Source organism: Sinohyriopsis cumingii, chromosome 16, assembly GCF_028554795.1.
Source record: "Sinohyriopsis cumingii isolate HCF-2022 chromosome 16, ASM2855479v2, whole genome shotgun sequence".
In the NCBI taxonomy this organism is placed as follows: domain Eukaryota; kingdom Metazoa; phylum Mollusca; class Bivalvia; order Unionida; family Unionidae; genus Sinohyriopsis; species Sinohyriopsis cumingii.
In genome coordinates, this window is record NC_142976.1 from 98,150,745 (window position 1) to 98,172,967 (window position 22,223).

General features: G+C 38.0%; 1 protein-coding gene across 1 annotated transcript; it reads left to right on the forward strand.

Annotated features, from left to right (window-relative positions):
- Window positions 1-11,155: 11,155 nt before the first annotated feature.
- Window positions 11,156-21,618, forward strand: LOC149781041 (DC-STAMP domain-containing protein 2-like). Its single transcript, XM_089938172.1, has 4 exons — window positions 11,156-11,482; window positions 12,362-13,622; window positions 14,618-14,685; window positions 16,726-21,618. The coding sequence occupies exons 2-4, from the start codon at window positions 12,552-12,554 to the stop codon at window positions 18,005-18,007; spliced, it is 2,421 nt and encodes an 806-aa protein (XP_089794298.1). The 5' UTR covers window positions 11,156-11,482; window positions 12,362-12,551; the 3' UTR covers window positions 18,008-21,618.
- Window positions 21,619-22,223: the final 605 nt, after the last annotated feature.

Below are 22,223 nucleotides of genomic sequence, written 5' to 3' on the forward strand. Positions count from 1 at the left end.
AGATGTTAGTACAACGTGGAGGTATTTTACCTCTCTTGTTAGGCCCCATACTGAAAGGAGTCTTGGGAACCATGTTGGGAGGACTGGTGGGAGCAAGATAAAAAGGCCTCGGAAGTTCCAAGATCTCAGAATCGACCCCTGACAACCCCATGGAAGGACGAAAACTAGCTTTAGTGCCTTACAAACGATGGATGGAATACTATCGCTGGCAAGAACAACACACCCCGCATTTACCTCCCAATCCCAATTTGAGCGAGATGTCCCAGTTACAACACGAATTGCAGTCCTTAATGGATCGCCAAGATTTGTCCGAAACAGAAAAATCGCAAAAGTACGGTCAACTCTTGCAACGACTGCAACTCTTTCACCAGAAAGCTTTAGACGAAACAGCTCTACCCACTCTGAAAGATTTTAAGACCTTGATGAAAAGTCCAGCACCATCACCAGTACCAGTACCAGTACCAGTACCACCAGTACCCGTGACCAAGACAGGAGAAGAAGAGGAAGGGTTTCAAACTCCACCAGAAAAAGTACGCAACTTAACAACACCACCTACCTCCAGAATTGGATGGATTAAAAAGATGATGGTCACCCCTTCTTCATCACAAGAGAAAAAGAAAGTGAAGACAGAAGTGAAACAAGAACCGATATCCCCCGCTCAGACATCCTTCTCCTCTTCGACACCTATTGCTGGCCGCACACGCAAAGCATTGCAATCCAAGAAAATACCCCAAGAGAAAAAGAGTAGCATCCTCCAAGAGTGGGTGTCTTATTAACACACCAATCAACACAAAAAATGGAAAAAGTCTTAGCCAGCATTTACTACGATCCCTCACATCCTGCAGGTTACGCAGGAGTTCAAAAAATGTATCGTGCTGCCAAAACGCGACTGAAAAGTCTCCGTTTACCTCAAGCGCAACGATGGTTACAAGAACAAGCTACCTACACTTTACACAAACCCATTCGACGCAAGTTTGCCAGAAGTCGCACCCGAGTGGAAGGCATCGATCATCAATGGCAAGCCGATTTAGCCGATGTCTCTCATTTGGCCAGCTACAATCGTGGCTACAAATATTTGTTTTGTGTCATCGACGTCTTTTCCAAATTTGCCTGGGTCGTACCCTTGACTTCCAAATCGAGCAGCGAGTTAGTGCGAGCCCTGCAACGGGTGTTGAAACTAAGCGGTCGTCACCCTCTTCGACGGCAAACGGACAAAGGCACCGAATTTCTGAACCAAGCTTTCCAAAAAGAATTAAAGAAACGTGACATTCATTTTTTTACCACCGAGAATCCCGAAACCAAAGCCAGCATCGTGGAACGTTTTCAACGCACTTTGAAAGAACGCATGTGGAAATATTTTACGCATCACCACACTCTGAAGTACATCGACATCTTACCGCACCTGGTGCAAGCGTACAACCAATCTTACCATCGAAGCATCGGACGTGCCCCGCAAGACGTAACTCCCGACAACGAAGTGTTGGTGTTTGAGCGCCTGTTTGGTACGTCCCCGACGAGGGCTGTCCCCGAGAAAAGTGGAATGTTGGCCGTAGGAGATTGGGTGCGCATTGGCAAAACCAAACGCACTTTCGACAAAGGTTACTTACCTAACTGGACGACCGAATTGTTTCGCGTCACTGGACGAGTGCATGGCCGTCATCCTACCGTCTATAAATTGGAAGACATGAACGGAGAAGTGCTCAAAGGAACGTTTTATTTGCCCGAGTTACAACGTGTCACCAAAAAAGAAGACGACGTGTACGACATCGAAAGCATTCTCGAACGCAGAACCCGTAAAGTGGGCAAACGACGTGTCAAAGAAGTCAAAGTACGTTGGAAAGGATATCCACCCAGTTTCGATTCTTGGATCGACGCTTCGCAAGTCATCGACTATAAAAAGAAGTGACCATCATGCCCTTTCACACAGCAGACGCAGCTACGTCGACCACTCCTTCTTCACCTAGTTCTTCTGTGCAAGATTTACAAAAACAACCCTTGTGGGTGTGGTGTGGAGAACGTGTGCCTAAAACGCAAATCGTCTTTTTCTGCCAAATCTTCGTGGTGTATTGTGTCATCGGGGCAGCCATCGCCAATTTGAGTTTGCAACAAGGAGACAAACAATTGTGGACCATTTTATTGAGCAGTTGCATCGGTTACCTGCTTCCTAATCCCTCCCTGAAATTCACCTCGAACGGGAACCCCGGGAACCTTGTGTCCAGTGCCAGTGCCAGTCACCACTTCAATCACAACCAGAACCCCATTTTAGACGGAGACACGCCTCTCACGTCCAGTAACCCCTCGGACAGCCACAGAACTCTGGAATTATGAGTCACCAAAACCAATTTTACTTAACTTTACCCAGTGACAGTTCCATGGAGGTGTTTCCCAAGAACACGTTGTGCTGTTACACGGCCAAATTACCTCAAGCCATCCAGTTAGATCACGAAGCCCATTGGGAAGTGGCTTTAGTAGATATGATTCACCCGACCCAAGTCCTCAATGTCCTTCCCAATCAAAATTTTTTTTGATGTGGAAGTTCATGACGAGCAAATGCAACAGTGGATGGATAGCAATGTCAAATATGACAAGAAAACCCGTACATAAAATCAAAAGTACACCACCTATCACTTGTTCATTCCCCCAGGCTATTATTTTAGTGGTCAACATTTGGTCAGCACCATAACCTCCAGGTTTAATGTCGTGTTTCTGAAAGCTTTGGAGCATGTCAACAAAAGTGTCACCATGGAGTACCACAAAACAGCTTGTCGCTTCTTCATGAAATTTGAACGGAGTAAAATCCTGTCCATTTTATTTTGTCCTGAATTGTTTGACATGTTGGGCGGAGACATGGACATGAGAAAGACCATGATCAAGAAAAACGAATTACCCATCGTTTACGACAACGAGTCTTTTAGCAAGTTATTTCGTGCCCCGGTAGAACTGAACCAAGGACTGAATTTGATGTTTGTGTACTCCGATGTGGTGGAGTATAACGTGGTGGGACACACCTCCGTATCGTTACTGCGTGTCATTCCTTTCAAAGTGGATTCTGCCACGAACACTGACGAGGAAGGTGGAAACACTTACCACGTCCACCGCGAATTTGTACATCCTCACTATTTGCCTGTCAGTAAGTCGTATTTGGACACGGTCAACATTACTATAAAAGGAGATTTGGGACAAAATATTCCATTCACCAAAGGAAAAGTCACGGTGAAACTCCATTTTCGAAAACGGTTTTCTCACGATTCGTAAGTCATGTATCCAGTGTACCGAGGGGTTGCTCGACAGCGAGGACACGGTTTAGGAGATATGTTAAAATCGGCCTTTCGTTCGGTGGCCCCGGTGTTGAAACCGATGGTGACACGCGGATTGCACGCCTTGAAAGATGCGGCACTGACGCAAGGCAAAGAATTTCTCCAAAATGTCATCATCGACAAACAAAACCCTAAAGAAGCCTTCATGAGGGCAGGCAAAAATGTCTTGCTGCAAACGGGCAAAGACATTTTAGGCCAACGAGACACACCTATAAATGCCCTGCACGCTACCGAGTCAGGCATTCAGCAAGGACAAGGCAGAAAGAGAAGACGAAGAAAACACCCTTTCACCAGACTTCAAGCGAGAAAGGCCAAGAAAAGAAGAACCGTTCGAGACTTAGACGTTTTCGATTATTGAGAAAAGAGACCAAAAAAAAAAAATGATGCACCGAGAATCTTGCGCTTGTTCCAAGACGGAACTGGATCTGTTTGCCATGCCCCCCACGATGATGACGATGCAAGAATCCCAGTGGGTGGAATTTCACCCCGTCTCCTCACTGACCGATTCCGCTCCCATCGAGTTTGAAATCAAAGGACAGCCCGAAGATTACATCGATCTGAATAGCAGTTACTTGTACCTGAAAGTCAAAATTCTAGATAAGACTGGAGGTGCTATGGACGATGAAGCAGTAGCTCCCGTCAACAATTTCATGCATTCCTTGTTCAGTGGAGTGGACTTGTACTTGAATAACAAACTGGTCAGTAGCAGCATGGATACTTAACCTTATCGTGCTTACCTGGAAAATCTCTTGACGTACGGAATAGATGCCAAGAACACTCATCTCAATGCCTGTGTGGTATGGGAAGCTGACGAACCTACCAAGTTTGAAATATTGGAAACTGATGAAAAGAAAGACAACAATGATGGATTTGTAGAACGAAGAAAGAGAATCACGGGAGCCGACACAAGTTTAGAACTGATGGATCGTTTGCATTTGGACATGTGGTTGCAAGAAAAGTATTTGCTGAACGGGGTGGATGTCCGTCTGAGACTGAATCGTAGCAGTGCCGCTTTCCATTTGATGGCTGATAGTGACGGTTACAAAATCAAAATCCTAGAAGCCAGACTCTACGTACGCCGTGTGGAAGTGTTACCTAAAGTGGGAAACGACATCAGTCAGACGTTGAGCAGAACGACCGCCAAGTATCCCATACGACGCGTGGAAGTGAAAACCTTCACCATTCCCAAGGGACAGCGATCCATGATCGAAGATCATCTGTTCCAAGGACAGTTACCCAAACGTTTGATCGTTGGTATCGTCGAGAATACAGCCTTCAACGGAGCTGCCGAAAAAAATCCTTTCTACTTTCAACACTTTGGCGTGTCCAAAATCGAAGTCAGTCGCGATGGCAAGACCTTGTGTACCCGACCTTTCGAACCTGACTTTACCAAGAAGAATTACTTGAGATCGTACTTGTCCCTGTACGAAGCCACCGGACAGTTAGGAACCAATACCAGTCACGGTATTACGTACGAGGATTATGCAGGAGGCTACGCTTTGTGGGCTTTCGATTTCACTCCGGACCAAGGCAGCGACGAGGGACATTTCCACCCTATAAAATCCGGCCAGATTCGTGTGGAAATTCAGTTTAAAGACCGAGACCCTGATGAAACGGTGAACGTCATCCTGTATGCAGAATTCGATAATGCCATAGAAATCAACAGTTTGAGAGAAGTCATCCTAGATTACTAGAAACCATGGAAGACTGTTATCCCTCTTTACCTAGTGGAGAAACTTTTAGTGTTGCATTGTTGTTAAAAAAATGTTAGAGTTGTTGTTTAGTGTTAAGTGATTTTTGAATAAAAAATGTTGTGTTTTGGAAAAAATGCCTTTGTCTTTTGTTTAGCTATAAGAATGTTGGATTGATGCTCTTTCATTTCTTACTATCCCTCTCATGACACTCACTAAACGTTGCGACTCAAAAACCGTGTGGGGGATGTTTTCCTTCACGTCCGCGCTTTGACTTTAAGAACCGGGTTGTTTCCAGTCTAACCATCCATTGTCGACTCATCCTCCTAAGAAGATGTGCTCCAAACTAGCTAAACTCAACGAAGCCTACGTGAATTTGCATAGGGTCAGACACAGTCTGATGCCGAAGCCAGAAGAAATAGAGAATGTGAGAATGTTAAAAATCACTGAAGACCTGATAGAAGAGCTCTTCAGAGAAGAAATGAACAGGGAGAAAGAAGAATGGACAGAGAAGTACAGACTTCAGAGACAGCAGCAACAACAGCAGCAGCAGCAGCAACCTGAACCTGACAGAGGCTTTGTCGATTGCCGTATCGACACCAAAGAGTTCTTCTTTTCTTTCCGAAGAAGCAGACCTATCGCCAGAAAGTCTATCCTCAGAGGACATCGCATTCTTAGAAACTAAAAAAACAATGCCATAGCAAACAAAAAAAAACAGCCCTTTTCAGGGCTACCCCAATACTCTAGAAAAGAAATAACGATCGATTTGCCAATGTGTGTAGGTAGAGTAGTGTGAAAATAAACACTAACTCTTTTTTAAAAAATGTGAGGGTATGTGTTTGTGTGTTAGTAAGTGCTTAAGTAAGTTGGTATGAATAGTAGATTAAAATCATGTTTTTTTGGTGCTTGAGGTGTATATTTGGAGTTAGATTGGATTGCTTTGCGTATGTGGATAGTCTATTGAAGTGATTTATAAAAAATTTTAAAATAGTGATGGGTAGCATAAAAAAGTGAGTGAGTGTTTCTTTTAGGTCCGCGCGTTGTTGTTTTTGGTCATGATGTAGGTAACATCAATTTTACGTTTTTTTAGGGGGATGTTTTCCTTCACGTCCGCGCTTTCACTATAAATTGAAACTCGCTGGGCAGTCTAGCTACCCTTGTTGATTGATCAACACCAAAAATGAACACGAGACTGTCTAAACTGTTGGAACTTCATGTGCATCTGGAATATGCCAGGCGCCTGTTGAATGAACTGGCCGCGGAAGCCATTGTGGAGGAGGGAAGGATAAGAGAGGAGGAGGAAAGAAGAAAAAAAGAAGAGGAGGAGAGAAGATATAAAGAAGAAGAAGAAGAGGAAAGAAGATACAAAGAGGAGGAGAGAAGAAACAAAGAAGAGGAGGAGGAGAAGGAAAAGAAGAGAAGAAGAATAAATTTCAGAATCCCAGAGAGCGAAAATTGGGATTCTGAAGCGACATATCCTGCCTCTGCTCTCTCCCCCAAAAAAGTAAAAAGTAACTGGGGGATAAGATGTGTATGTGGCGCCAGGCCTGGAAGGTGCCACCATTAACCAGGTGTCCATGAAGTTCCAAAAACAACAGCCCTTTTCAGGGCTACCCAATGCTCTAGAAAAGAAATAACCATCAATTTGCCAATGTGTAGGTAGAGTAGTGTGAATATAAACACTAACTCTTTTTTAAGATAGTGTGAGGGTATGTGTTTGTGTGTTTGTGTTTGTGTGTTTGTGTTTGTACCCGCTCACGTACGATTGTGTGGATAGTAGATTATGGATTTGTTTATCGTTTCTTAGCGTATGTGTTTGTGTGTTTGTGTTTGTGTGTTTGTGTTTGTACCCGCTCACGTACGATTGTGTGGATAGTAGATTATGGATTTGTTTATCGTTTCTTAGCGTATGTGTTTGTGTGTTTGTGTTTGTGTGTTTGTGTTTGTGTGTTTGTGTTTGTACCCGCTCACGTAAGATTGTGTGGATAGTAGATTATGGATTTGTTTATTGTTTCTTAGCGTATGTGTTTGTGTATTTGTGTTTGTGTGTTTGTGTTTGTGTTTGTACCCGCTCACGTACAATTGTGTGGATAGTAGATTATGGATTTGTTTATTGTTTCTTAGCGTATGTGTTTGTGTGTTTGTGTTTGTACCCGCTCACGTACGATTGTGTGGATAGTAGAGTATGGATTTGTTTATTGTTTCTTAGCGTATGTGTTTGTGTGCTTGTGTTTGTGTGTTTGTGTTTGTACCCGCTCACGTACGATTGTGTGGATAGTAGATTATGGATTTGTTTATTGTTTCTTAGCGTATGTGTTTGTGTATTTGTGTTTGTGTTTGTGTGTTTGTGTTTGTGTGTTTGTGTTTGTACCCGCTCACGTACGATTGTGTGGATAGTAGATTATGGATTTGTTTATTGTTTCTTAGCGTATGTGTTTGTGTATTTGTGTTTGTGTGTTTGTGTTTGTGTGTTTGTGTTTGTACCCGCTCATTGAGTCATCCACCCTTGTGTCTTCCATGATGTTTAGGACGGACATGCTCATGTATGTCAGGTCAAAGTGGACTGTTGTTCATAGGACAGATACTAGTCAATGGATGAGGAGAGTTTACATAGAAAGACAAGGATGTCTCAAGAGGGTACTTGTGTATGGACCGGTAGTTAGAAGGAGTTTAAGAAGAAGAAGAAGAAGATGTGACAGATGCCATCTATGTTAATATTAATATTAACATAAACCCAAAGGCCCTTTTCAGGGCCAGCCATATTTCTCGAAAAGAGATAGCCTTTCCATTGCCTACCCCTTTTCTAAATTTAAATTTAAATTTAAATTTAAAAAAAACTTTTAAAAAAAAAAAAAATCCCATATTCAATTCCCCTTGTCCCTAGACAAACCCAAACTCTATTCCCATGTTAATTTCCCTTGTCCCTAGACAGACCCAAACTCTATGTTAAATTCCCATTGTCCCTAAAGTGACCCACGATTTTTCTCCATGTTAAATTTCCATTGTCCCTAAAGTGTCCCAGGGGTCTTTTTAATGCTAAGTCCCATTGTCCCTATAGTATCCCACTTAACTACTACTGTGCCAATATGTGTGGCAGATCATCACTTGTTCAAAAAAAAAATAATAAGTAAATTTTGTAAAATTATGTGGAACGGTTTTGGACAAGTTCTTTTATATGTTTTTTTTTCTATAAGCAAAAGTGGATTTATTTGATGACCGTTCAGCATTATGTGTTTAAATATTTTTTCAAACAACTTTTTTATTGGCAGAATGTTCTTTATCAAATTTGCTTGAAACGTAAAATGTTTGTACGCTTTACCCGACAGCATGACCATTATAACGACATAATTCATGTTTCAGAAGAAGTTGAAAATAAAAGATTTTGACTGACACACAAGAAACGATGGACAACGCATGACGGACACACAGCGTCGAAAGCCACGGGTGATAATCCGCTACACTCCTGTATCACCCACACCCCCACCCCCGCTGAGATTTCCTCGCTTCTCATCAATTTGACTAAAATCAGATCTATGCTGTTATACATGAAGATCTGACAGCGACCGCTTAGGGGTCATGTTCTGGGAACCTATGATATTACCATATTACAATTTGTTTCATAAATCGTCTTTAATTTATCATGTAGCTACAATGAAATAGTTGTCAGTCCAACTATATCGCCGTAGTGCACTTTCAATACTTGTTACATTTTTCAGACAGAATACAAATAATGCAAATCAAATAAAAGTTCATTTTTTTAAAATTTGAAAGGTCATGTGCATGTTGGTCTTTTCTCCTCTTAATGTACTATTGATTTTCTCGCTAATATAATTAGGTTAATTGCTTCTAATTACTCTGCGTTATATATATATATATATATATATATATATATATATATATATATATATATATATATATATATATATATATTCCATTTGCAAGTGTTTTCCGAATGTGTACATAGTCTTGACTCTCTTGTATATTTAACTTTTTCTGTTTGTATAACTGTCTCCTAAGTGTGTATTTATCGTTACAGCTGTATATCTTAAATTTGTATGTGCTTTTATATATAATTTATTTGTTTGCATGGAATTTTTAGAGCAAAAATTGATTTTGTATATAAATAAGACTTGAAAATCTAGTAACATAATTAGATTAGTATGCATGCACGACTGTCTGTCTGTATGTCTGTATGTCTGTCTGAATGTCTGTCTGTCTGTCTGTATGTATGTATGTCTGTATGTGTGTATGTATGTATGTGTCACGAAATTATGTCATTTAAGCTGTCATTGAATTACATTCTGAAGTGAATACAGCATGTCCTGTTGCCAGTTTCGTTACCCATTATCTATTTTTGGTCCTATGAAACTCTCACGATGTATATATATTTACTCAATAAACAGATCACAACGAACTACTGTCATGTGCACGCTGAACTTGAGTACTAAGCTTGAATCAGTATAGGCGCATGGAATGATACCTTGTCAAGATGGTGTTTTTTTCACGATAGTGGATATCTTTCAGTTGTAGTGGTACATAATAATCACACCTTCCCTGTTTCTTTCCATCGGTTGAGTTTAACACAGTATATTCCTTTGTTAGATGACTTGCATTTTTTTTAGACGTCAGTTATGTCAGTCAAATTGGACATAATACAGTGCTGTCAGATTTAACAGTGTCTATTTTAAGTTTGCCATCATCGTTTAACCGAGTTGACAACCTGGTACGAATTACGAACGTTTTTAGTAAATGAGGAAAAGGATTTCATCTTCTTATGGTCCCTTTTCTTGTATAAGAAATCGCTTATGATATTGGCTATCACCTTTTATTTGTTTAAATGTAGTCTTATATTTTGGACGCGTACATACAATGTATAGTAGGCATGTAGCCCAGAACAATGGTTGTGTTGGCCTATTCATGCGTGACCCAATCGTACAATGTCGTGATTTTGCTCGACTTGATTATATTCCAGTGTTCTCCCACAGTTTGTGTGTGTGTGTGTGTGCATTTTCATTTCCTTTCTCCTTTCATATTAATTTCTTTCTCCTCTCTTTTTATTTGCATTTCCTTCTCTTCTTTTTCTTTCTCTTCCTATGCTCTCTCCGCTACATTTTCTTTTCTGCCATTTCCTTCTGAAGCTTTCTTAAACGCCTTCTAAAACGCATATAAGACCTAATGTAAGACCAAATACACAGCACAGAAGACATAACGTAAGACAAAATGCACAGCACAGAAAACATAACGAAACAAATGAACAGCATATAATCTGTGTATGTGTTTGATCTGGATAATTAACGTAGCTTTAAAAAAATTCAGTCATATCGCAACGATGTCTGCAGTGTGGCATTTTATAGAGATGTCTAGCACTGGGGGTGGGGGGCATCATGCCGCAGACATGTAGCATGATGTCCCACCCAGTCACATTATCCTGACAAGGCTGACCAGTCCTAATGCAAACCGTATAATGCTGAGCGCCAAGCGAGGCAACTGTTGGTACCATTTTTATAAGTCTTTGAAATGAATCGTTCGGGTTTCGAACCCGCGACCTCACGCTTCCGAGGCAGACGCTCCATAAACAAAGATATGATGTAGCACTAAATTCACAGCATACAATAAAACATACACCACATAATGACGTTTGCAGAACATATAACAGCAAATGAAATAAACATAAATATATTTTAAAAGTACACATCATATAAAACCATACAAAATAAACAATACGAAATTCACATCATATAATAAACAATATAATAGTAAGTATATAATGTGTAAAAAGGAATGAACAACATACAACATTGTTTCCAAGTCATGCATTTGAAACGGGCCTCTTAGGATTTGTCACGTTCCATAGTGATAACTTCCGTTTGCAGTGTACTCTCCGTCTATCAGGGACTGAAAGCGGTACCGTATTCCGTCATACATAAACACAATAAACGTTCAAATAATTGATTTTATTTCTTCATATCTTGTAGACTGATGTTTTACTAATGTTTTATGCCCATCTGAGGGACTATATGTTGGTAACTTCCGTTTGCGATGCACTTTACCTTAAAAACTTAAAAGGTTTTACGGTATTTCATTCTTTTTGAGGTCGTTCTATGGATTTTCTATTGTTAGTAATGACTACCAAATCTGATCTCGAATCTCCACTATTTGTAAAATTCTGATGAGTGTATTGCTTTAAGTCGCAAAATACAGATTTGGTATGATTCAGACTGACTCTGAATTTGGCATGATTCACTCATAACCATATTTAGTATGATATACTCGGATTCAGATTCGGCTACATTACGTCTCTTGTGGTTTAGTTTAATGTGATGCGACTATAAAAGGCAACCGTATAGAAATAGTTTCATGTTTTCAGTTCACGTTAACAAGGAATCCTTTTGTTCGATAAAACTTTGTTCCATGAAACTTCAGCACAAGGACTAAATCCAATCACCTCTACCTAGAAGAATAAAGACATTAAAGGTAAGAAACCACTATACTACGGTGCGTTCCGTGAACGTAGGTCAAATTCCGTTATGCGATTTTTGTAGATAAAGTTGTTTAAATATTTTTTTATTTCTACAAATGGTGGCCATACTTTATAGCAGATCGGCATCATTTTTCTGAAAGTACTTCTGGGTAAGAAGCTTTCCGCCAACTTTAGTTGAACCCAGAGAAGCGTATTTTGCGAATTTCTTATATTTCATAACAGAGGCCATATTTGATAACGGGTAGATATCGTTTGTTCGGACTAATATTACCTTCATTCGGGATGCCTTCTCATAAATTCGACAATATTCTCAAGATGGTTTTGTAGTAATGGTAGCCATATTTGACGCAAATCTGCGCCACTTACAAATTTTTCAAAGTCTTTCATGTCTGGATGATGTCTGTTAAATTTGGTAAATTTCTTTGAGACGAATTTTAGTAAATGTTCATTTAAAGGTTTCAATATTTTAAGTACAGTGTCCATATTTTATTTCAAATCGGTATGATTTTGAACAAGCTTTACACGATATTGCATTTTGCAGAGTAAAAAACATAAATCGTTTTACGTTTTAGTAAAAAGTAATTTATTTTGTGCTCTGATTTTAGAAACAGTGATTAATTTATTGGAGAATCATCAAATATGTACAAACGTGAGAGTTCTTTGAGCCAGGATGCTTTGTCAAACATGGTCAAATCCTGTTTGTCAGTTCTCTTTAAGAATGCATTCAAGTATTTTTCTATTTTCCTTCTGAATTATTATTATTTATAGCAGATACGTTGAAAATAGCAAACGTTGACAGACTCACGCACAAGAATGAAGGTCTATACCACTAAATCTCAAACTTTCGCTCAGTTTATCTTTTCTCTTTTCAGGTATTGAATAATTTTGATACGAAGAAACTGAGTCTACGGACAGGTATTATTATAAGAGAAGCCCAAGGATTGTATAATTATATCTGATCTCAAAGAAAACTTGTGACATCAATTCAAACGGGATCCAAGTTTTATTAACTGGAGCTTTCTATTATCTTCGTAGAAGTTAACAAGGACGAATTCAGTTCAGATGGCCCAGTGTAAAGCTAACTTTGATTACAAAGGTGAAGCAGAGGGATATATCAGTCTCATGATAGGTGATCTGTTGATGAATACAGAGAAACATGATAATGGTTGGTATATGGGTAAAAACATGTCGACAGGAAAGGTAGGATTTTTCCCTGGGTCCCATGTCACCCAATGCACTGACTCTGAGCCAACCAAGACCTTGAAACAATGTGAACCTTTGCCTTCAAAGCTAATCACAGCAAATTCATCACAAAGTGACACCTTGGTAGTCCATGAGAGTGCTAAAGGACAAACTAGTGATATCACAATGAAGGAAAGTACAGGAGATATCAGGAAGGGGCCTCCACCAAGACCTCTTGTACCAGCACAGGTAAGATGGAAGAATATATCAAATGAAAGAAATGGCAATGAAGAAACTCCATCAGTTGATAATAAAAAAGAAAACACAAGACACAAACCACCTGAACTACTTGGCAAATTCTCCTCGAGCAAAGAAATTCTGACCCAGACAGGTAGAAAACTATTCCTAACTGACAAAGACCAAAACAGAACCCTAAAAGCAATATTTGGAGCGATAACTGGGGTTTTCCTGGGTGGACTGATATTTCTTGTCCTGAGGTATTCATTTGGGTATTCCGATTTGGAAGCTGGTATCACATTTGCCATTGTAACAGTTTTAATATCAGTCGGTCTAGCCTTGTCCATGCTTTTCCGCTGTGTTGTTGCACTCGTAGTTCCAAATTTTTTCACAGGGAAGGGACGTGCGGTCATCTTGTCCATTATATTTGGCTTTATGCTGTCTCATACTGTTCAAAACATCAAAAACAACATGGAGGAGGTGGCAATAAGTATGTCCTGTATTGCAGATCTTGCCCTAAATCAGACACGAGACCTTCAGGGGCAACTGAAAAAGCCATTGGTACAAGCTGCAGAATACATTGACAGGCAGAAAAATGTCCTCAGACAGTTACAGTATGAGATGGGTAAAGGGATTTTACCCGTCAACACGAGTCTGACGAAAATGGATGAGGAAATTATAAAAATACAAAATACTGTGGATTCCTTTAAAGAGGTGAGATTATTATTTTCAATCTCCTGGGTGATCGAGAGCTCGACTTTACATATCTTTTTTATTAACTGTTAGCAATTTCGACAGATTAGTGAAAGACATTTTTGAAGACGGTAAACAAAATATAAGTTGGAAAAGTGAACTTCACACGATAGTGCTATCGTTCAATACATTTTATACCAACTGTAAGTGTCTGTTCATTTGGTACCAAATGTAAGTGTCTGTACTTTTGATACCAATTGTAGGTACCTGTTCATTTGGTACCAACTGTAAGTGTCTGTTCGTTTGGTGCCAATTGTAAGTGACTGTACATTTGGTCCCAAGCGTAAGTGTCTGCACATGTTATGTAGCACCTCTAAAACCCAAACTGATTCAAATCGAGATCTCCGCCATAACAGAAATCTCACGAATACTGATATAAGATTATATATGTTGACCTTCAGAATCACGAGTCAAATTACAGCTATCTCAATTATGAAAGTGAAAAACTTTAAACGTTTCTAACATTATTAACATTCGGAACATAACGTTTCTAACGATTACTAATAATAAATACAACGCTTTATCTGATATTTTCCACAAAAAAAGAAGAAACAAAAGAGGGGAAAGCAAATTCTAAATGTTGGCAGAACAAAACTCTTTCTCGGTGCATGGCAGGTGGATGATTCAAATTTTGAAAACATTACTTAAATACGTGTTTGATTTTTAGTTTAACCTATATTTACTACTACAATTACTACTACTACTACCTTTTTCAATGGTGATGGTGGAAGTAATGGTAATTATGGTAGTGATTTTTGTTTAATACTTAAAAATTTGGAGTTTGCCTAAGTGTATGCAATTCAGATCTACTTTATCGATAAAGCTGGCAAGCAAGATAACGCTACACGTTTCCATTGGATTAATTTTCGTATGGCTCTTTCTCTGGCGATCTTAGCATTAGACAGTAATGACTATTTAGATGATACCAATATGAATTTAAAGTTATCCAATTTCAGAACTGTTTTCCAAATATATCAGCTTTTGATGAGTGCAAACAAGAATGCGTCAAAACTCTGAAGATATCGTAAGTGTCAAATTCATGCGAACTGGGCATAATGCTTTTTGTAAATCGGTATGTATTTTGATCTGGACATGGTGCCATTTGTAACTGGGCATGATATCTCTATGTGGGCTTGCTATTTCCATCTGAGTTTGATGTCATATGGATCTGTACATAATGTTGTTTGAAATTTAGCATGCTATTTGCATGTGGGCAAGATACAAGTTATAACGGGGCATAATATTATTTATATATGTGCATGATGTTACTTCTAACTCGGCAGGCTATGTGAAACTGGGCAGGATGTTTTTAGTAACTGGGCATGATATTCGTATCTGGGCATCATGTTGTTTGTAACTGGCCATACTTTTGTGTCCGAGCATGATTTTATTTGCAACTGTGCATTATATTTGTTTTGGGAATGGTGTTCTCTGTACCTTGGCATGATGTTATCTGTTACAGAGTATGCACTTGGTATCCAGGCATGAAGTTATTTCTCTGGTCATGATGTGTTTTCTCTGGGCATGATGGTATTTGCAACTGGATATACTATTTGTATCTGAGCATGATATTTTTTGTAACTGGGCACGATGCTGCTTGCATATAGGCATACTGTAACATGAAACTAGGTATTCTGTAACTTGAACTGGGCATAATGCAGTTTGGGACTGGGTATACTATTGTAACTGGGCATTTTATGTTATTTAAAACTTAGCATGCTATTTGGAACTGACATAACTTATCGTTTTATTTGGAATTGGGAATAGTGTTATTTGTATGCACTAGTTTTAACTGATTATGATGTTACTTGTATCTGGGTATATTATCTCTATCTGGGTATACTAATTTTATATGGGCACATTGATATTTGTACCTAGGCATGTTGGTATTTGTATTTAACATATTACATAAAAGGAGTATATCAATAATTCGTTAGTGACACTTAAAGGTAAAAGTGTTTCTGCATTGTTCAAGTCCGGTCTTCTGGCAGTCAGACTGAATATGCATACTATATTGTCTTGCCCTTCTCTGTCTTTTGGTGATAAAATTGTTATAACTGATAAATGATCACATTACTATACACTGTCAATGGTCATATTGATATGCACTGTCAATGGTCATATTGATATACACTGTCAATGGTCATATCATTATACACGTGTAACAGTAATATTACTATACACTGTCAATGGTCATATAATCATACACGTGCAATGGTAATATTACTATTCACTATCAATGGTCATATTACTACATAATATCAATGGTCATATTGTTATACACTGTCAATGGTCATATTGCTATGCGCTGTCAATGGTTATATTACTATACTCTCTCAACGATCATATTGCTATACACTGTCAATGGTCATATTGCTAAACACTGTCTATGGTCATTTTAATATGTACTGGAAATGAATCATATAACTAAGTGCATATAATGGAAATTGGTCATATTGTTATACACTGTCAATGGTTATATTACCCTACAATTTTAATGGTCATAGTTCTATATGCTGGTAATAGTGATATTTTTTGAAATATATGAAGAAAGCTTGGTTATTTGCTAATTTTATTCGTTTATTTCTTTCTGAGCAATTTTGTTCCACAGCCGATTTATTAATAACATATTGGCTAATTGGCATGAATAAATTTCTCGCTTTTAGTTCACTTTCGTGGTTTAAATGTTACGAATTATTACCTGGTTTAAATACAATTTATTAACCGAGTTCAATTTACGGATCGGTCTCTGCAAGAGCGTTTCATATTAGAAGATCAATATAATAGCTTCAGTCATATACATGTTATTGTTAACAAACTGTACACCAGTTTTAGAACTTAACTAATGAATAGACGTGCATGAGTTATTATGTAACATTCAAAATAAGGTAACGATTATATTTAAAAATTGTGTTCTAAAGTTTGATTTTGCGAGTGTATGGAAATATTACACTTTCAGTGAATCATGTATGTCTTAGATGTGACGCTTGCTCAAATGATAGATAGTCATAGTGTTTAAGCACACGTAACATAATGACAGTTCACTTAACTACTTTTCCTATAGATCTGTCACTCGCCTGCTGCCGGCAGAGGTCCCGGACCCATGCGAACAGATATGCCAGAAAGTAATGGACGCACTCAAAGATAGTTGTAGATTCCTAACACTTTCAGATGATGAGCTAAGGAAGGCAATAAACACAACTGAACAAGCCTTGAACGGTGTGGTCAATTATTTCACCGTTAACCTGTCCACAACCATGGATTGTAATGCCGATGTTAATTCAAGTCGATCCGCAGAAAGCATTCAAAAAGAGGTGAAGGAAGAATTAGAAGCTAAAACTGGTGCTTTTCTTCACTTTATAAAAATCCTGGAGAAAGTTCTATCCCTGACATTGATTCTTTTATTTCTGCAATCCTTTTGGTATGTACGAAATTATCTGGCACGTGATTCCTATGACAACATATACATTACCAAACGTTTCAAGGATCTGGATCAAGAAAGAAAAGATTGTGGATTGAGTTGTGTATTGCCACTGAAGAAAAAGGAGAAAAAGTTGTACATTGACACCAGTTCTTGTCGTATCACATTAGTGGAAATAGGTCACGGCAGATTTGGCCTGGCTCAGATTGGTATGCATTCCTTGCTGTGTCTTAGTGTGCTCTTGTTTGACTATCTTCTCTACTATATCCTTGATCTTTTGAAACGGCACGGGAACGTCAATATTCTGTACAAGGGCAGTTCGGAATTTCAGCTTAACGTCGATGGAACTGGATTTGTTGCCAATTTTTATCGAGAACTCATTCAGGAATTAAACATCAATGAGAGCTATATTGGTGAACTGAATTTGACAGATTGTCTGCCGGACCCCTCCATGCCAGACTCATCGAACATTCCCGTCTACATAGTCCTTTATCTTATTGCCGTCCTCTTCGTTCTCATGAAAGAATGTGCATCACGAGCTCGCAGAAAAATCACTGCTTACTACTATCCAAGACAGGAAGAAGCACGAACTCAATATCTCCATAAATTAATTCGACACAAGCGAATCAGTGTTCGGAAATTCTTGCGCCAAAAGATCAACTCATCTTATAAGGAAAAATGTGTCAGTGAGCAACTACAGCTGATGACGTGGCTGTCATTAAAAATCCCATGTCTTGCAAGATGTCTTTCACGAAAAGACAAAATATGCCTAAGCTGTGAGACAGCTGAGGGGGGATTTCAAGACGTTGGTCTGGTGAAATGTTCCGGTGACCAATGCAATGCCTATTACTGTACAGATTGTTATGAAACTCTGAATAAAACGTGTCCATTGTGTTCAGTGGACGATGTGGTCCATAGAGAATAATAGTTCATTACTGTAACATTGGAATCGTACAAGTGTATACAACTATTCTTTGTTAGTAATGTCCACTACCGTATGGAATACGGATTATGAAAATGGGCCTGAATTAGAGTTCTTTGTTTCAACTAATACTTTTTCTTTTATTGATATTGCATGCTTTCTTTGAAAATGTTTTATCTACATCTTCTACTACTGTTGCAGACTTATCATCGGAATATATTACATTGACAGTGCTCAGACGTTTCATACGTATGCATTATATTGAAATGACAGGGATCAGGTTTTTCATACGTAGGCATTATATTGCAATGACAGGGATAAGCTTTTTCATACGCAGGTATTTATATTGAAAGTGAGCTAACTTAGGATCACTGTCATTGCTTTGACAGTGATCAGGTTTTTCATACGAATGTATTGCATTGCTTTGACAGTGATCATGTTTTTCATACGAATGCAATGCATTGCTTAGACAGTGATCAGGTTTTATATACGTATAGATATCATTGATATTGACAATGAGCAAACTTAGGATACGAATGTATTGCATTGCTTTGACAGTGATCAGGTTTTTCATACGAATGCGTTGCATTACTTTGACAGTGATCCGTATTAGTACAAAGGAAAACAATATTTTTTGTTTTCATTTTCACATTTAGATTGGTTGATTCGAGTTGATGCATATGTACTTATTTTTCTATAGCAATTGGTGTTACGGCTAAAGCTTCACTTTGTGTCCATTGGAAAGGCTTGTAGCTCCCTTTTTCCCGACATGATAAAGAATTTAATGTGTTAAACGTACTGTTAAAACCAACAAAAATGTTACCTTCTCATTAGCATACAAACCAAATTTTGTCATTTGAAACTACCTAATATTGCATATATTCACCTTTACAAATATACTTATATTTGCATATACTTATATTTACATATACTTATATTTATATATACTTATATTCATATATACTTACACGTATATAACCTTATAGTTATATTTGTATATTCAGAATATAATGTTTTCAAAAATCACAGTTTACACTGAAATTGTTACAGCTTTGCACAAATGAGGTACTAACAGTTTGCAAACAACCAATTTGGGCGTTAAAGGGTTCGCAAATAATTATTTAGGAATGCATTTTGCAAATACCATCATCGCCTAAATTTTCTTCTGACAATCTTTGCAGATAGGTACTTATACAAATATTTACAGTTAATTTAATTAGACGTACCTGTCTTACATGAGCAATAATTTTCAAGACGGGTTTTATTAATTTTTACACTGCAGTTAGTTTGCAAGCACAGACCTTGATTTTTAAATATCTACAAATATTATGACATTGTGATCCGTATATTTAGTCAAACACTGGGCTAGAAATCTGAGTTCTAAGTTACTAATTTTAAAGCATATACCAATTTTAAAATAATGCATGTTACTGTTGTATGTGTGTCTGTGTGTGTGTGTGTGTTTCCAAATATAAAATAATAATTTTCACATGCGTGTGTGTGTGTGTGTGTGTGTGTGTGTGTGTTTCCAAATATAAAATAATCCTCTTCCAATTAGTTTATGGAGTTTAGTTTACTTGGAAAACCGCGTCTAAATAACAGAAAATGATACTTTGAGAATTAAACGAAACCCGTTTGAAAACACAGAACCAATCTTTCAAGAATACCAATGACTGTATTATTGCATATCAATACAGCATTTCCAAGCAATATTTTGTAGCCTCCATTTTAGTTTTCTCTGTGACACGTCAACAGATTATTATTGTAATATGTGGATTGATAAGAAATAAATATATGTCTAATTTTCTCGACAGAGTGTATGAATAATATTTAAATGAATAATTGAATAAATACCCAAAATGTAAACGTTGTGTGTGTGTGTGTGTGTGTGTGTGCCTAATGACTGAGTGTTTATATCTATCGTTCATTAGTGTATATTATATATCTATTGTTCCTACAGACGTATCATCCCAGATGTCCGGATACAGACCACTTGACTCTTAACTCTGGTAAATTGAACAATGTGGAGATTTCCTATCGTCGTCAACATCATGTGATATATGAATAAATCCCTGCATTAACACTGATTTTGGAAATGATATTATTCACAGCCCGAAATAAAATGTTTAATATCTTTTTTTAGATAGAAAATCAAACTGGCGGGTGACTCGAAACCTGCTTTCAAATTCAGTATTCAGTATACAATACATGCTGATGGCTAATTCTGCTAGAGTAAGCATGTTTTTAAACAATTATCAGTTAATTTTGGCTTATGACAATTAGTTTTTCGTTTAACTCAACTAGGAAATTTGATACTGAGGAAACTGTTTCTAATGCGATGATTGAAAGCGGGCATTTCCAGTAAGTATAAAATAAGAGAGTTTTTGAATCACTTTATCTGCTTCTCAGGTAGATGGAAGTCTGTGAGATTTTTCTTCTGTAAAACTTGATGATAAAAATGGAAAGCTGTAGCGTTTTATATGTTCGCAGAGGTACAAATGTGCCCGTCCAGAGGTACAAATGTTAAACTTCAACAACTTGGATAAGACGAAAATGTGGTCCTGGTCGACAAAGCGGAGTTACTAGACGATATGTACCAAAAAACTAATATTTTGTTTCTAACTGATAACTGTGGGACTCATGACAAAGTAACAAAGAAATCAAATCTTGTAATCAAGCAAGCTATCAGTGGTAGTTATTTTGAAATATCAGTATGGGTGATAAGTACAACTCCATAATACAATAGTTCAGAGAGCTACCACAAAAGAATCATTTAATACCAGATACAATACAAATAGACAATGCAGAAAAAGAACCTTAAAGAAACTTTAAATGAGACCAGAGTTTCCCATCTTCGCTAGCCAAGGTTGCGATATGATAACCCTATCTACACTTTGGAGTATCGAGCAGATATTAATGTGCTTCGGGTCTGAGAATTTCACTGGATGCGGCGACAAGCCACCGCCTCCAATCAAAATTAATTTGGTAAAATATTGAACACTGTTTCTACATGATCGACAAGGGAAACTTGAATGGACTGGTAAATAAGGAATTTACAACTGTCGGTCCGTGTTTGCAGAAATACCTTTCACTGAAATAAATATGTAATGGCTTCCCTATGGTACGTAGTCATACTTTCGATGTTAAACTTACAAAGTATCCTTTTGTGATGTACAATGTTCCGCTTGGTTAGATGGCATTACCTACTAAGGGAGGCAACTCATGAAATCCAATAGATATCGCTAGGACAAAGCACTAAAATATCTCTTCGATCCGCCAAGGTGTAGATATGGTTGTCATATCGGAACCTTGGCTTGCGAATATGAGAGTTTCCTTTCAAATTCAAGGTATTGATTTCACCGTAAGATAAAGTTACCTTCCAACAAAAAATAGAAAAAAGCGTTGCCCACAAATATACAATGCTACATTGAACATTTTGATGATCTATATATTATCCGAGTCAACACATTTTCTGGCAATTTTACCTCTGTTCGAAAATGAAAGATAAGTACTTTTCAAATATTAAATTCTTTTTTATTCTATATTTTTAAATATTATTTTCAAAATTTGCTTTTCATTATAATCAATGATTAATGAATAAAGTGTTGCTTTTATCCACAGGACTCTATCTTCATTCATCTGATGATAATATTGTGCGTTCCCCGTATCTCACGAACTTGCATCAGATCACCTCTGCATTATATGCCATCTTGACATATCACTCCCTAACCCTTCACCTTTATTTGCTACTAAGAGAAAGCTCCGAATGATAAATAGAACCAAACTAATGCATGACATACAAGCAAACTTACCAACTTGCATACCTCCTACAGCAGAACAACTCGATAACTGCCTGCGTTCATTGCGCGACAAACATGCCCCAGCCACCAAGTGCAGAGTATCTATTCAAAAGTTTTCTCCGTGATATAGCAGTGAGAGGTTTTGGCTTTCCACCAGACTCACTATTCCTAAGCAAATCTATGAAGCCGCTAAGAACAACGTCAAAACCATTGTCCATGCAGCGAAATCAGCCCACTACAGTACTAAGATCATGGAAAGTCCAAGCTTCAAAGGGCTCTTGTTTGCAAATTTCTTCGGTGACAAAGTACAAACCATTAGAGATAAGCTTGACAACACAATTGCAGTTGATTCGTCCTCACCATACAGTGGGATAGAGAATTTCAGCGGCAACCAATATCAGCATTTGAACCTGTCTCTA

Coding starts and splice junctions, on each gene's coding strand:
- LOC149781041 (XM_089938172.1), top strand. CDS start 12,552: ATGGCCCAGTGTAAAGCTAACTTTGATTACAAAGGTGAAGCAGAGGGA. Junction 13,623..14,617: donor CTGTGGATTCCTTTAAAGAG/GTGAGATTATTA, acceptor ATCCAATTTCAG/AACTGTTTTCCAAATATATC. Junction 14,686..16,725: donor GTCAAAACTCTGAAGATATC/GTAAGTGTCAAA, acceptor CTTTTCCTATAG/ATCTGTCACTCGCCTGCTGC.